The sequence below is a fragment of the Acomys minous genome (assembly GCF_964271855.1).
Source record: "Acomys minous genome assembly, chromosome: 9".
NCBI classification, from domain to species: domain Eukaryota; kingdom Metazoa; phylum Chordata; class Mammalia; order Rodentia; family Muridae; genus Acomys; species Acomys minous.
Genome location: NC_140490.1, coordinates 7,703,021 through 7,717,907, shown reverse-complemented (window position 1 = coordinate 7,717,907; position 14,887 = coordinate 7,703,021). Strand labels below are relative to the sequence as shown.

Sequence of the window (14,887 nt, the reverse complement as noted above, 5' to 3'; positions counted from 1 at the left end):
ATCAAGGCAACTTATTTCACCCCCAAGTCTCCGATCTCTCATAAATGGATAGCCAGGATTTAATGTGAATATGTGTGACGTTCTCAGCGCCTACAGTAGTCAGTTCTTGAAGAGAAAATAGTGGCTGTCCTTACTGATTTTCAGAGGATTTGAAATGTAGGAACTGGGGTTGGAGGACAAGTGGAGAGTGAACAACTAGGATGGAAACAGAGAAAGTGAAAATGAAAGACTCATGAGGAAGCTTCTGCCCCAGCTCCTTTCTCCCTGAAGGAGTCAGATGAGCAGTAGTTTCTGTAAAGCCAAAGAAAGGAATGGGATTTGTTTTTGGAAGGTTCTAGAACTTTCAGATCCTTCTAACAACCTCCAAAAAAATTTCAATACGAGTCCTTTCTCTCTAAAGAGGCTTAAAGGCATGGACCAAAGGTTTCCCTGAAGGGATTTCATGATACAAATGTGTTTCTGAGTGGCCTTTTGTTAGGGACTATGCTTTCTTGGCCGGACAAGAGTGCAGAGTTATCGAAAAGTGCATCTGTGTGTGGTTGCCAGCATCTGGGGTTGCTGGTTATGGCCCAGCACAAAACTGTAAACTGACTTAAAACATTCTGAGATTTTTTTTTTTCTTTTCTAACTCAGTCGTGGCTCTCAAAGCGTGAACTTCGTAGATGACAAGCGTGTCACAATGTCAAAGGTTGTGCATGGCTGTTTAAAAGCTTAGAAGGGACTGAAATGGGACTTGCTGTTGGGAACCGAGGGTAACAGCATAACCCAGGAGGGGCATGAACTGTGGTATTTATCAGCTGCCAAATGTAGCTAATACCGACATCTAATTGCCAGAGTGTTTATGAAAAAGACATTCAGGGGGAGACTGTCCAATCAGAAGCTTTTAAGTCTTAGAGGAAAAAAAACATTTAAATTTTATTTAAAAATATTTATGTGTGTTTATGTGTGCATGGTCACGTGTGGGGAAGCCTAGCACTTAAAAAAGAATGTTGGAAGCTGTGTGAAACATAGAAGCCTGTAATTGTTATCGTTTATGTTCAGAGGAGACACTGGCATCCTGGAGGCTGATCTGGCAGCTGTGGGGCCTACTCTGGGTAGCTGGTGACACGAATGTGACTGCCACCTGCATGTACCAGCTCGGGCCATGTACCAGTCCAAGGCTTCTGGTGGTGGGTGGATTTGAGCTCACCCACACCTCTGTTGTGCAGTATGAGGAAAAACACTGTTTGAACCTTAGTCTCTGAATAGAAAGCACTGTTCCCAAAACATTTTAGCTTCCCCTTTAAGTGTGTACTATTCAGTTTGCTGAGTCAGGGAATTCAGATTTTGTTAAAGGTCCAGAAAAATCAAATCTCCCTTCTTTTTAGTATTGTTTTAATTAGTGTGAGTGTGTGTGTGTGTGTGTGTGTGTGTATGTGTGTGTGTGTGTGATGTGCACATGTATGCAAGTGTGTGGAGGAATAGAGGACAGCCTTGAGTGTCATCCTCAGGAATGCCATCTACAGGGTGGTCTCTTGCTGCCTTAGAACTTGCCAAGGAGCTTAGGCTGGTGGCCAGCAAGTGCTAGGGACCTGCCTCTCTTGTTTCTGTTTCTGGTTTTGGTTTTTTAAAGATTTAATTATTTATTATATATATAGTGCTCAGCCTGCATGTGTGCCTGTACACTAGAAGAGGGCACTAGATCTTGTTATAGATGGCTGTGAGCCACCATGTGGTTGCTGGAAATTGAACTTAGGACCTCTGGAAGAGCACCCAGTGCTCTCTCCAGACCCCTTGTTTTTGTTTTTTTAACATGGGTTCCGGGAATCATCCTTGGGTCCTAATGCTTGCTGGGCAAATTCTTTACTGATTGAGCCATCTCCTTAGTCCTATAGATTATTTATTTATTTGTTTACTTTTTTTTTTTTTTTTGAGACAGGGTTTCTCTGTGTAGCTTTGGCTGTCCTAGACTCGCTTTGTAGACCAGGCTGGCCTTGAACTCACAGCGATCCGCCTATCTCTGCCTCCTGAGTGCTGGGATTAAAGGCATGTGCCACCATGCCCGGCTATTTGTTTACTTTTGAGGCAGGGTCTCACTGCATAGCCCTGGCTTTCTTGGAACTTGCTATGGAGACCAGGCTGTTCTCAGACTCAGAGGTCCACCTGCCTTTTGTCTCCTGAGTGCTGGGATCAAACGAGTGTGCCACCACGCTTGGCCACAGACTATTTTTTAATTTTTTTTTAAATTCAGAATTCCAGATTCTTTCCCAACTATGTCAGCATCAGGCACATCTAGGTTCTGGCCTTGTGTCATTGGCTTAACTGCTTTCATTACTCACAGAGCCAGCAGTACAGCGGATGTGTGGGCATCCTTTCTCTTCGGTGACTTGTATTTTCCAGTAGTTTGTTGTCAGGCCAAAGAATTAGCCGAGCACCCTCATGCTCCCTTCTTTGGGGGACTGAGGGGGACGTTCTCTTTGAGATGCATCGTGTGTTCTGGTTCTCTAAGCAGGAATCTTGTTTTAGATTCTATTAGCTTAAGTGATGCTCAGAACTAACTGGAAGGAAAGAGTGTTAGCCTTCCTGCTGGAAGGCTGAAAGTGGGTAGAGTCTAGCTGGGTCAGAGGCAGGCATGCTTGCAACAGGGTCAGGGAGTGTGGGGGTGGGGGTGAGGTAGAGGGGGGAGCTATGTCTGTGTTTGCGGCTGCAGTCAAGGAAGTCTTAGTGAAAGAGGGGATGCTTCAAGTAGGTCTTGGGGATCTGAGTCTGGGTCAAGAGAAAGGGAGAATGTAAGAACATTCTGGAAGGGTAGGTACAGGGGTGAAATAGAGCTGGGGTAGGGTGAGTTAAGGAGTTGGCCGGAGACGCTTCAGCTGCCTGTGTGGAGGGGCAGGCACTGAGGCTGACTAAAGGGGGTTTTGATGCCCTTGAACCTGCTGGGCTTCTTCTATAAGAACCTTAAAACGATTTCCATTGGCTCTGTGAACTGGAACGGAGGGCATCTGGGCTCCTGTACTCCATGTGTTCTGCCCCATGGAAGCGGCCTGCTCTTTCTGTGAGGAAGTCATTCATCCTGAAAGGGCCTGAGTGCTTCTCCTGGCCTTCAGAGTGGTTCCACAGGTGTCCTGGTCACTGGAGGTCTGTCCTTGGAGGAGCTCTAGCTGGCTGTGCACTCAACCCAGCCCTCCAGGCTCAAAAGCCTCTCACACCTATGACTACCTCCAGGTTACCAAGACAGTCATGAGTAGATGCTCCCATGCACCTGTGGGGAGAGAGTCATTGGATGTTGTCCCTTGTCCATGAGGTGATAAGGAGGGAGCCTGTTCGGGTCCTGAGGGCTGATTTCTGTCTGATCAGTTGCCACCAGCATCGTCACAGACCCTGTATAAACATAAGAAATGACCATGAGGCTGGAAGGCAAGGCGAGCCGCTGCTGTTAGGGTATTTCTGTGTAGTCTGTCATTCTCGCAGGTGAGAATATTCGGTGGAGGGAGTCTGCCCTGCAGTGAAAACATTGATTCTTGTTCTTAAGGTAGCTGCCAGTGTTGGTAAAGGCAAAAGTCCGCCCAAGCTGCTATGGGACAGGTGCAGGGAACCCTGTGATCTGCACTGTGGGACCTCCTAGCCTCCCGAGGCTGCCCTCTGTGAGGAGGGCAGGCAAACCAAGGGCTGAAGAAGACGAGTGCTTAGACCTTTCTGAAAACGACAACAACAAGATTGAAGGATGGGTCAGAGCAAGTACAGAAGAGCATTTTCTATTCATTGCTAAAAACTCCCAGTTAGGATAAGGCTCAAGTACCCTGGCAGCACCCTTCCCTTGTTTCTGTATATATCGCCACCCATTTTTCTTTCTAGTAAGGAGAAAGAACACTTGAGAAAAGTGTTTTTAAACATTAAGTGTGTGTGTGTGGGGGGGAGAAGTGAGACTTAAAAACAACAACAACAACAAAGCCCCCTAATATTAAGATGCCTTTTGCAGCTATCCAACCTCAGATGACAAGTGTGTGACAAACCAAGCCCATTTAAACCTGGCAGCCTCTGCCTACTGCCAGCCCAGACTCGGCAGTGTAGCCTTTTGACCATCTACAATTTGTGGAGGCTGAGGCACAGACTCCTGGCAATCCCGTAGAGACCTGGGAAGGAATGGGCGGGCTTAAGGTGGGCCTCAGAATGAGTCTTTTTCCACAGTTACCTCAGTCTTCCTAATACCCGAACCCTCCCTGTGAAGGGTAGATTGCGCCGTCCTGAGGGTGGACTTGGCTATCACGTTTCCCCAAGAAGCCGGGAACAACTGTCAAAGCTGTCAATCATCTGTAAGCCCACCCTCCACACAAAGAGCCGGTGTGCAGAAGCCTCACCCTGCTGTACCCACACTAAGCGTGTCTTATGCACTCTGTTCCTTTTGTCCCACCTCACATCCGTCAGCAAGACCTTGTTGGCTCTGTCTCTGGAGTCTCCTGGATCTGTTCTTCCTCACGCTCCTCGTGAGCACTTCCACTACCAAGGCCCCAGCTCACCAAAGTCAGCCGTATTTGCTTATTGTGTGCTGCTCAGGAGAAAGCAAACGTCAGAGAAGCTGTCTGTCTGACTTCTCCACCCATGGACTGGAGAGAGTGTTTGGTGAACACTTGTTGGATGAGTGAAAGAAAGGAAAAGTCTGGGCATAGTGGCACTCGCCTTTAATCCCAGCACTCGGGAGGCAGAGGCAGGCGAATCGCCCTGAGTTCGAGGCCAGCCTGGTCTACAAAGTGAGTCCAGGACAGCCAGGACTATACAAAGAAACCCTGTCTCAAAAAACCAAACCAAACAAACAAAAAACGAAGTTTAAGTTATGCCTAAATTTCTGTTTTTATAAAGCTGGCGTTTCTTGGGCAAGTCATCGATCGGTTCTTACAGCTCCTCAGCTTTTCCCTGTAGGCAAGATGTTCAGAGCCGATGACCCCTCAGCTTGCTGCTTCTCAAGGATGTGAACCTGCAACAGGAATGCTTACACTGCTCTCAGCGTTTCCCAATAAGTGTTTCACTTCTAATGCTTGTCTGTGTTCGGGAATGTGCACATGACTGTAGGTGCCTAAAGAGGCCAGAAGAGGGCAGTAGATCCTGTAGAGCTGGAGTTACTGGTGATTGTGATGCCACCCACCTGAGTGCTGAGAACCAAACTCAGGTCCTTAACTGCTCTTTGCTGCTGAGCTATCTTAAGTCCCTCTCACCACTTCTCTTTTTGCATCAAGCCTATTTAAATGTGAGCTCTGTAATATTTGGAGGTGTTTGTTCCTTTTAGGGTTTGGGTGATCTACTGAAGAAAGACTCCGAGGCAGTTTGCGAAAACAAAGAGTGTTTTTATTCTAGCATGCTAGGGTCACCTCTCTCGAGGGGGCGACCCCCAAAATGAGCACGCAGGCTCAATTTATAGACAGTTGGAGGGATCTGTGAGGACAGGATTGAGTCAGAGTGTACGAGGGGATGCAGGACCTGCTGTTTGTTTGGTTATTGGGGACTTTCGAGTCACTGAGGTTTTGGCTCTTACTCAGGAGTTGGCCTTTAATTTGATTGGATGGGGCCAGCTGTGCTCTTTACCAAGGCCATGAAGTAATAAAAACATGGTGTCTAGTCAATTTGTCCTATAAGCTGATTAGCTGTTCATGAGCTGTCCATAACTTGTGGCTTTTTTTTTCCAGGAATTGTTAGAAACTGGGCCTAGTTAGAGTGAAAACCTAAAGCGTGTCATGGAGTTGGTCTAGTCAACTGGGGTCATTGGTGGTTTTGGGGTCCCTGGGGTTGGGTCCCTTCAGTGCTGCCTGCAGTGTTACACATAGGGAGCTAGGTCTCCTCATTGTCTTGGTTTGCATTCTCTCCTGGAATGCGCTCAGTAAACACTGAGTCTTCAGTTTCTTCCAACCCTGCCTGTCTCCTCGTTTTCACACATAGCCCTGGAAGGCCACCACAGCCTGGTTTGTTTGTTTGTTTGTTTTTGTTTTTTCTTTGAGTAGCCAGAGCTGGCACTCTTGCCGGTATCAGTGGCTAGAAACTCTGCCAAATTCTCAAGGTGTCTGTAGCCTGCTCTGGCTTCTGGGGGATGGGAGGCAGAGACATGCACAGCCACCCTGCCCCCTGGTGGCCGTGCTTGGGATTGGTATAGTGCCCAGAGCACTCACCTGCCTGCCTGTGACCCAATTTTCAGACATACTTTGGCCATTTCTTTTACAGACAATGACATGATGGCATAGATTCCACGCTCCTCTCTTTCTCCCTCCCTCCCTTCTTTCTCCCTGTTGCACAAATGTCTCTTTCTAATTGGTAAAGAATGTGGAAGGTTTGAGCAACAGTGCCTAGGGCATTAAGCTCACCCGGTCACTGTGGCTTTGTTGAGATTTTGCGAGTATGGCATAGGTTGTTTCTTTTGCATGAACATCATACGTGTGCTGGAAAGTCCAAAGGACCTAGAGCTGCAAGGACCTGGGGCCCCCCTAACCCTATTCTTTGTTCTTTCTCCTCCTCCTCCTCTTCCTCCTCTGAGTTCGGGGTTCCTCAAGGGCTAGACATAGACTGGGTTTCTTGCTCCCCTCTTTGCCTTCCTCTCAAAAGGCCATTACTCTTACATTGAATCATACAAAATTGCTAGTGTTTGGCCAGTTTTTAAGAACTCACCAGACGGTGATTTAATAAAGCTCACTCCAATACCCACTGCCTTCAGGACTGCTCTCAGACCACGGTGGTGCAGCCACCCGGCTCACCAGTGTTGTAATAAGACCCAGTTGGCGGCAATGACCTGAGCTGCTTGCCAGAATATATAAAGCAGTTAACCCCCCCCCCCCCAGGCTGACTGTGACCCCGGTGTCTGATGAAGCTGGTAGTGACAGAGCTGGAATCCTTTGGCTTTTCCAATGCTTGTTTGTTTCATTTTGCAGTCTTCTCGTACAATGGTGCCAACAGGGAATCCTGTGAACGCAGCCATGGCCAGTGCTCGCGACATGCCTTCTGCACCGACTACACCACTGGCTTTTGCTGCCACTGCCAGTCCAGGTTTTACGGAAACGGGAAACATTGTCTGCCGGAAGGTGATTGACAGGCTGGGGCTGCTGTGCTGCGTGCATGTGGTTGCCGCTTGCTGGCCTGTTTCTGGTTACAGGGTGGGCCCTGCTTGGCGGTCCTTACATGGCTGCTACCTGAATCACAGCGCTAGCGACTTGCAAGCGTTCAGTGGATGACTGAGTAATAAATAGGCTTGGGTTGGTTTCTCAGTCTGAGAATGACTAGAAAATGTTTCTACTTTGCCCCGTTCCTAACTTTGTAGGGCTAAAGAGGGCCGAGGGGGTAGGGTGGGGTTGGGAGGATGGAAGAGATTACAGGCAGGACTGGGGCATAAGTGAGTAGACTTGTTAAGCTAGATGTGGTGGTACATGCCTATAATCCTAACAGGAGGGAGGCTGAGACAGGAGGGTCAGGGTTGAAGGCTAGTCTGAAGTCGGTCATGAGTTCTCAGTGGCATCGTAGAGGTCTTACTTCTAGAAAGTCAAGATCAATAATGATAATAGTAATAGTAAAGTGATTTGTTCCGAAGAGTGAGCACGAGGGGTGTGTACACCCATCCCCTGCCTGACGAAGGCCGAGGCTCACAGGGTCGTCTTTGTCTTCTAGGGGCACCTCACCGAGTCAATGGGAAAGTGAGCGGCCGCCTCCGAGTGGGCCACACTCCTGTGCACTTCACTGACGTGGATCTGCACGCTTACGTGGTAGGCAACGATGGCCGAGCCTACACTGCCATCAGCCACATCCCGCAGCCGGCAGCCCGGGCCCTCCTCCCTGTCATGCCCATCGGGGGGCTGTTCGGCTGGCTCTTTGCCCTGGAGAAGCCAGGCTCTGAGAATGGCTTCAGCATCACAGGTGAGCAGAGCGCTCAGGTGTGGAAAACAGGGACTCAAAAGTCGTAGCTGTGGAATGCCTGGAGATGGTTTTTAATTGCAGTAGGGTTTGTTTGTTTTTCCTGTACATGAAAAGTTTTCTGCTCTTACAGAAGGAAACATAATGGTTTAGTGACTGGTAAGCTCGTATTTTCCATTATCACCCCTTAGCACCCAAGTATGAAGTTGGTGTAGCTTTGGAATGTTCTCTGTTAATATGTTACATTTTTTTTTTAAAAAAAAACTGTTGTCTGAGTTTTAGGCTTTAGTTTTCTCTGAAAATTGTTTAGTGAATTGCAGCTTGAGGTTAGGGCCTTATTCCTAAAGGCACTTCTGCCATTCTGTATGAAATACTTGTAAAAAATGACATTTCCAGCATCAGTGGTTCTAAGATCAAAATCAGTTGACTCTGAGAAATGCTGCTGCTGGTCTCTCTCCTGCAGGGTGAGCTATTCAGCTAAGAGGTAATTCTGTGTATAAAATAAACAAGCATATTCATCTCATTAATTTGCAAATTTTATTTAATTTTTTAGTAAGTGATAAAGTTATATGTATACCAAAGCATTGCTTTAAAAATAATTTTCTTTATGGCTTGTTATCCATAGATGTATTATTATATCTTACACATCTATATATATGGGCAGAGTAGAAAGTTCTTGGTAAAAAGGAGTCATGCGTGGAAGATATTTAAAGGCTCCAGGAAAGCACTGCTTTTCAGATGTTTTATAAAGATTTATTATTTATTGTATATGAGTGCTTTTCCTGCAGAAGAGGGCATCAGATCACATCATAGGTGGTTGTGAGCCACCATGTGGTTGCTGGGAATTGAACTCAGGACCTCTGGAAGAGCAGGCTGCGCTCTTAACCACTGAGCCATCTCTCCAGCCCCTGCTTTTCAGATTTAACTACATACAGATCACCTGGGTGGCCATGGGGACTGCACAGTACCAGAGTGGAGCTGGGCTTTGCTGTCAAGGCCTCAGCAGATACCAGCACTGCTAGCTGAGCACTTCCTTTCATGGGGGGTGGGGGTGGGGATGGGGGGTTATTCTTTGACTTCTCATACACCCACTTGGCAGCGTGTGTTTTCTTGCACATGAAAGTATGTACTGTGAGAAATTTTCTTTCCCAACCTCCCACTGACTACTCAGCGACTGTTTAAAGGATGTCACCTTTACTCAAGATTTAAATGAAATCGTGAGTCAAAAGTAATTAAAATACAGTATGCAAAGTTAAGCTTGAATTTCAGAAAAACAATGGATGTTTTAAAATATAAGCGTATCTGTATTATATTGCTTTTTTGTTGGTTGGTTGGTTAGATTTTGGTTTTTTGAGACAGGACTTCTCTGTGTAACCATGGCCTTCTTGGAACTTGCTCTGTAGACCAGGGTGCCCTTGAGCTCATGGAGATCTGCCTGCCTCTGCCTCCTGAGTGCTGGGATTAAAGGTGTTATATTACATAGGATATACATGGCTGATGTAGTCATGGTTTATCTGAAATTTAAATTTAACTGGGTATCCTGGTCCATGTGACTTACTCGTTGTCTTCTTTTTCTGATCTGACAGCCTCAGAAGGCAAAGTCCCTGGGTGTTATCTCTTACAAAATACAGACTCCCATAAAGAGTTGAGACTCTATAAGGCCTTCAGGAGAGCAGGGGTCTGCGGCTGGGGAGACTGAGCCTGGGCTTGGCACATTCTCCTTAGGCACCGTCTCCAACAGAGACTGGGGGGAGGACATACACACTAGTGATTGGCTACTTGAACCCGTGCCTCTTATATGATAGGCCGCCCAAGCCCCAGCCAGTGCTCAGCATGATTTAAGCAAGACCTCTTGTCATCCACTTCACGAGTTTTGTCTCCTGCAGGTGCTACCTTTGTCCATGACATGGAAGTTACTTTTTACCCTGGTGAGGAGAGGGTTCGGATCACTCAGACTGCTGAGGGGCTTGACCCAGAGAACTATCTGAGCATTAAGACCAACATTGAAGGCCAGCTGCCCTTCATCCCAGCGGATTTCACAGCCCACATTGCTCCATACAAAGAGCTTTACCATTACAGGAACTCAGGTAGGTGTGAGTTTCCACAGCTGTAAGATGGACGTGGTGCCTGCCATGGACGTGGTGAAGAGGGTTAAATGAATGTCACACGGAATGTCCCGGAACTGTGTGGAACACAGAATGAGGTTGATATAATTTTGTCCTTGTTTTTAGGAAGTTTACATAGTGTAGGTGAACAGAGTACTGACTTCTATACACAGGAATGTCAGTATCTTTGTACATTACTTTCTGGTAGTAATAACAGATAAGATACTACCTTTCGGACATGGTCTGTATTAGCTATTAGAACTTTTTTGTTTTTGTTTGTTTGTTTGTTTGTTTTCGAGACAGGGTTTCTCTGTGTATCCTTGGCAGTCCTGGACTCATTTTGTAGACCAGGCTGGCCACGAATTCACAGCGATCTGCCAGCCTCTGCCTCCCGAGTGCTGGGATTAAAGGTGTGCGCCACCAAGCCCCACAGCTATTAGAATTTATGATGCTAATAAATTCTGTAACTGTTTCAGCTGATGATTTTAGTTTGCTTTAAAAGTCATGGAAAGGGGCTGGAGAGATGGCTCAGCCGCTAAAGGCTAAGCTCACAACCAAAAATAAAAGTCACGTAAAGATGCTTTCCAGTGTTGTGAAACAAACCTGGGATTTGGAGTCAACATATAAATTGGTTCACATCCTGGATTTGCCATTCAAAGTCTGTGTGGGGAGGGGAAGTCACTGGAAAGTTTATTGTCTCACTCATCTTTTAGCATGAGAATAAAAACGTAATTTTCTGACTGCCTAATACAGTTGATAAATTGCAAACAGTGTGATAAAATGTACAAAGTTATGTCCAGCCTGCCCTGTCCCCAGGTAGTTATGAATATTGCCTAACGTGTTTGTAGATGATAGTATCATGACAGAGTGTCAAAAGGTTGGACCCACCTATTCGCAGCAGTGCTAGCTGCATGCACGATGCTCCAGTGGTCACGGTTGCCATTTTGCAGTTGGTAGTCTGGTTTGAGTGGCACCTGTTCTGTGCCCTCAGTTTCCAGCATGACGATCTGGATACAGGGAAAGACTGGAACACAGACCTTAGCTGTGTCACGATGTAGTGGGGCCAGTCCTGGCGCAGCTCCCAGCCGGAGACGGACTACTTTGCCTTGGTCTTTTCCTAAGCCTTGCTGGCTTACTGAAATGCAGAGCACTGGGGGAGGGGTGGGAGTTACTCCCTTTGTGGACCGTGTCTCAAATCTTGAGCCAGACCACCTTGAGTTCCAGTCACAGCTCCACCACATCCCAGGCTCTTCTTGGAGTATTCACCTAAACTCTGTGGTCTCTGCACACACAGGCAGTGCCTCTCTTTATGGCTGTGGAGAGCAAGCCGGGTATGGGCGTACAGCTCTCCCACACCGGCACATCATGGTGCTTGTTTCTAAGGTGTGAGGACAGCAGCAGTTGTAGTTCCTCCTTCCCCTCAGCTGCGCGGCTTTGTACCCGCTCAGGTTCAAGGAAGTTCTAGCAAGCTTCCCACAGACCCGCAGGGAATTCCCAAGGGAACCCACTTCCGGGATTGGGGCGGAAAAACTGTAGGAAAAATACACCATAAACAATGAACATTTTTGCTTTCAGTATCTTAAAATTTTAACCAGTTTGCCTATGAAATGTTCATTACAGTTGTGACCTCCTCCAGTTCTAGAAGTTTCTCTCTCACTTCTGGTTCCGTCAACCAGTCGTGGTCCTACCACGTCGACCAGAACATCACTTACGAGGCATGCAGCCACGCCCCCAGACACCTGGCCATCCCTGCCACCCAGCAGCTGACTGTGGACCGGGCCTTTGCTTTGTACAGTGAGGATGAGGGCGTGCTGAGGTTTGCTGTAACCAATCAGATTGGCCCTGTTGAAGGTATGTATCTTAACTTTTATTGGGCAAAACTCATGTCCTTTCTTAGAAGCCTCAGAACAGTTCTCTGGTGACTAAAGTTTGGAGAGTACCAGATAGAAAAGTCAATCGGGCTGGGCCACGCCCTGCGGGTGCACACAGGCCGATGTAGAACTGTGAGAACACAGTCCTTGCCAAAGGTCAGACACATGTAGAGAGCGTGGCGCCTGAAGGCTGGGTGCTACCAGTCAGGCTTTCCCCCTGTGCTGGGGAGGTGGACATAGGCAGATGCCTGGAGTTCATTGGCTGGCCAGCATAGCACAGCTGAATCAGTGAACTGTGAGAAACGCTGGGGGCAGCAGCCCTTGTGTGCCCCAAGTTCAAAGCCCAGGGCTGGCAGGAGAGTTCCCACTCTTGAGAATTGTCCTCTTGCTGCCTCTACACACGCACTGTGGCATGTACATGACTACCATGGCATGTGAGTCTCTGCATATACACACAGTAAATTAAAAAAAAAATAAGGTGGAGATTAAAAATCAAGGGAGACAACTAATACTGACCTCTGACCTCCACATGGGCATGCGTGTCTTGAAACATAACACACGCACACACACATATGTACGTATCCAAGTAAGTGAAAATATGTTCCCGGTTCATTCTTTAGAAGATGTAATATTGATTTGGCAATACTTCCAGAATTATTTTATTGATCCACTCAACCTTCATCAGAATCCAGCTGACTCATTTGCAGAAGCAGGCAAATTGATTCTAAAACAGACGTTCAAGGAACCCACGCTAGCCAGTAAGATCATCTTGGATCAACTGTCCAAATGCAAAAGAACGAAGTAGCTCCCCTGTCTCATCCTGCACGTAGACAAAACCCAACTCCAAGTGGGTCAAATACCCAAATGTATTGGGCTACGTTGTCTCCAGATGGCTGTGCTATTTTGGGAGGTTCCAAAAACTTTAGGAGATAGGCACCAGCTGGGAGAAGAAGATGACGGGGTCATGACCTCATAGGTTATGTCTTGTCCTGCCTTCCCCATTCCTGAGCAGCCTCAGCTACACACTACCACTGTCCTGATCTGCCTTACATAGTCAGAAGCAACAGAGCCAGACTGTAGACTGACACCTGAACCAGAATAAGTCTCTTCTTTGCTGTCTGTGTTGTGGGGCAGTGGTGATAATGCTAACACAGCAGCATTGCTCACGGTAGCCAACAGGTAGAAGAAGCGTCTCGATATCCATCAACTGATGAACACATACGAAACAATCCTAGTTCCTCACAATAGAGTAATACTCACCCATGAAAAGGAATAAAGTACTCATATGTGCTACAGCATGCGAGGAGCGTAACAACATCACGCTTAGTGAAAGAAGCCAGTGACAAAGGACAGCACAGCACATCATTCCAAGTACATAGAGTGTCCACACAGGCAACCCAGAGAGATACAAAGCACGCTAATGGTTGCTCATGGACCAAGGGATAGTCCTAGTAATCGATCGCCATGGTATTGTGCAGCTCTGACTAGAGTGAAGTTGTCATTTTGCCCTTCAAGTGGGTGGATTGTGTGTCACAGGTGTTGCATCCCAACGGAAGGAAATTGGTGAGAGCAACTCAGTGGTGCTGACAGTTCACCGCGCCTTCGGCTCACCAGTGCAGATAGGAGTGTTCTGTGCCCATCAGCTGCAGAGCACAGCAGAGCCGTATGTGGAAACCGCTCTCAACAGGCTGCAGATGGGGCGATTCCAACTCTGATGCGCTGGAGAGGGTAGAAGTGTGGATTCAGTGGACAGGGCAGTGATGAGGAGGCGTTAGGGTGGGGAGGAAGATGCATGGAAGATCCGGGTCGCTGAAGCCGTGGTGCACCAGGCTCTTGTGCGTGGGCTGTTCAAATCCTGTAGGCTTGCGAGCAGAGTGAGCCCAGATCGTTTAAACAGGTTTATTATTTTTAAGTGCGTGTGTGTGTGTGTGTGTGTGTGTGTGTGTGTGTGTCTGTCTGTCTGTCTGTCTGTCTGTCTGTCTGTGGGTATGTGCATGTGAGTGCAGGTGCTCGAGGAGGCCAGAAGTGTCAGGTCCACTGGAGAGGGAGTTGTGGCAGCTGATGTGGGTGTTGGGAACCAAACACTAGTCCTCTGGAAGAGCAAGGGCGTTTAAACACTGAGCCATCTCTCCAGTCCAAGCCCTATTATTTTAAAACTGTATATATTTTTTATTTATTTTAAAAATGAATATATAAAGTAATGTATTTCACTATGGCATTTTTAAAAAAAGATTGGTTTATTATTATGTATACAGTGTTCTGTCTGCATGTACACCTGCAGGCCAGAAGAGGGCATCAGATCTCATTATAGATCGTTGTGAGCCACCATGTGGTTGCTGGGAATTGAACTCAGGACCTCTGGAAGAACAGGTGGTGCTCTTAACCACTGAGCCATCTCTCCAGCCCCCACTATGGCATTTTTATACAGATTTTTGTTCTTGCTGATCTTTTTTTCCTGTCTCCCTGCCTTGCTGCCCCTACTTACCTCCTTCCTCCCCCAAGAGTGGATCCTATTCTTTCATGAGAATGTATTCAGTTACACTCTCTCTCCTCTCCCTTAGGACCTCTTTCCCTCTCACAGTCCTCATCCTAGTTTTATGGCCTATGTCCACAGCGCCCCTCCTGTATACACACCTATATAAAAATTAAAATCTAGACTTTCTATGAGAGGAAACAATGTGGTAATCCATTTTTCTGCAAATGTCACAGTTTCTGTTTTCTTGACAACTAAATAAAATTCCGTTATGTGTATGTGCCACATATTCTTCATTTGGTTTTTTTTTTTTTTTTCTTTTTTTAGGTTTTTCGAGACAGGGTTTCTCTATGTAGCCTTGGCTGTCCTGGAGTCGCTTTGTAGACCAGGCTGGCCTCGAACTCACAGCGATCCGCCTGCCTCTGCCTCCCGAGTGCTGGGATTAAAGGCCTGCGCCACCACGCCCGGCCTGTGCCACATATTCTTTATTCATTCATACGTTAATAGACATCTGGGCTGATTCCATTTCCTTGCTGTTGTGAGTAGTGCAGAATTGAACAAGGGTGTGCAAGCTCTCT

The 14,887-nt window shown here is 47.1% G+C and overlaps 1 protein-coding gene across 1 annotated transcript in view; it reads left to right on the top strand.

Moving 5' to 3' along the window:
* NID2 (nidogen 2) overlaps positions 1-14,887 on the top strand; it is a 64,694-nt gene that overhangs the window by 22,526 nt on the left and 27,281 nt on the right. Inside the window, exons 5-8 of the mRNA XM_084793886.1 lie at positions 6,888-7,037; positions 7,618-7,863; positions 9,747-9,947; positions 11,586-11,816. Coding sequence (XP_084650012.1) covers positions 6,888-7,037; positions 7,618-7,863; positions 9,747-9,947; positions 11,586-11,816 — 828 coding nt within the window. The remainder of the gene's footprint in view (positions 1-6,887; positions 7,038-7,617; positions 7,864-9,746; positions 9,948-11,585; positions 11,817-14,887) is intronic.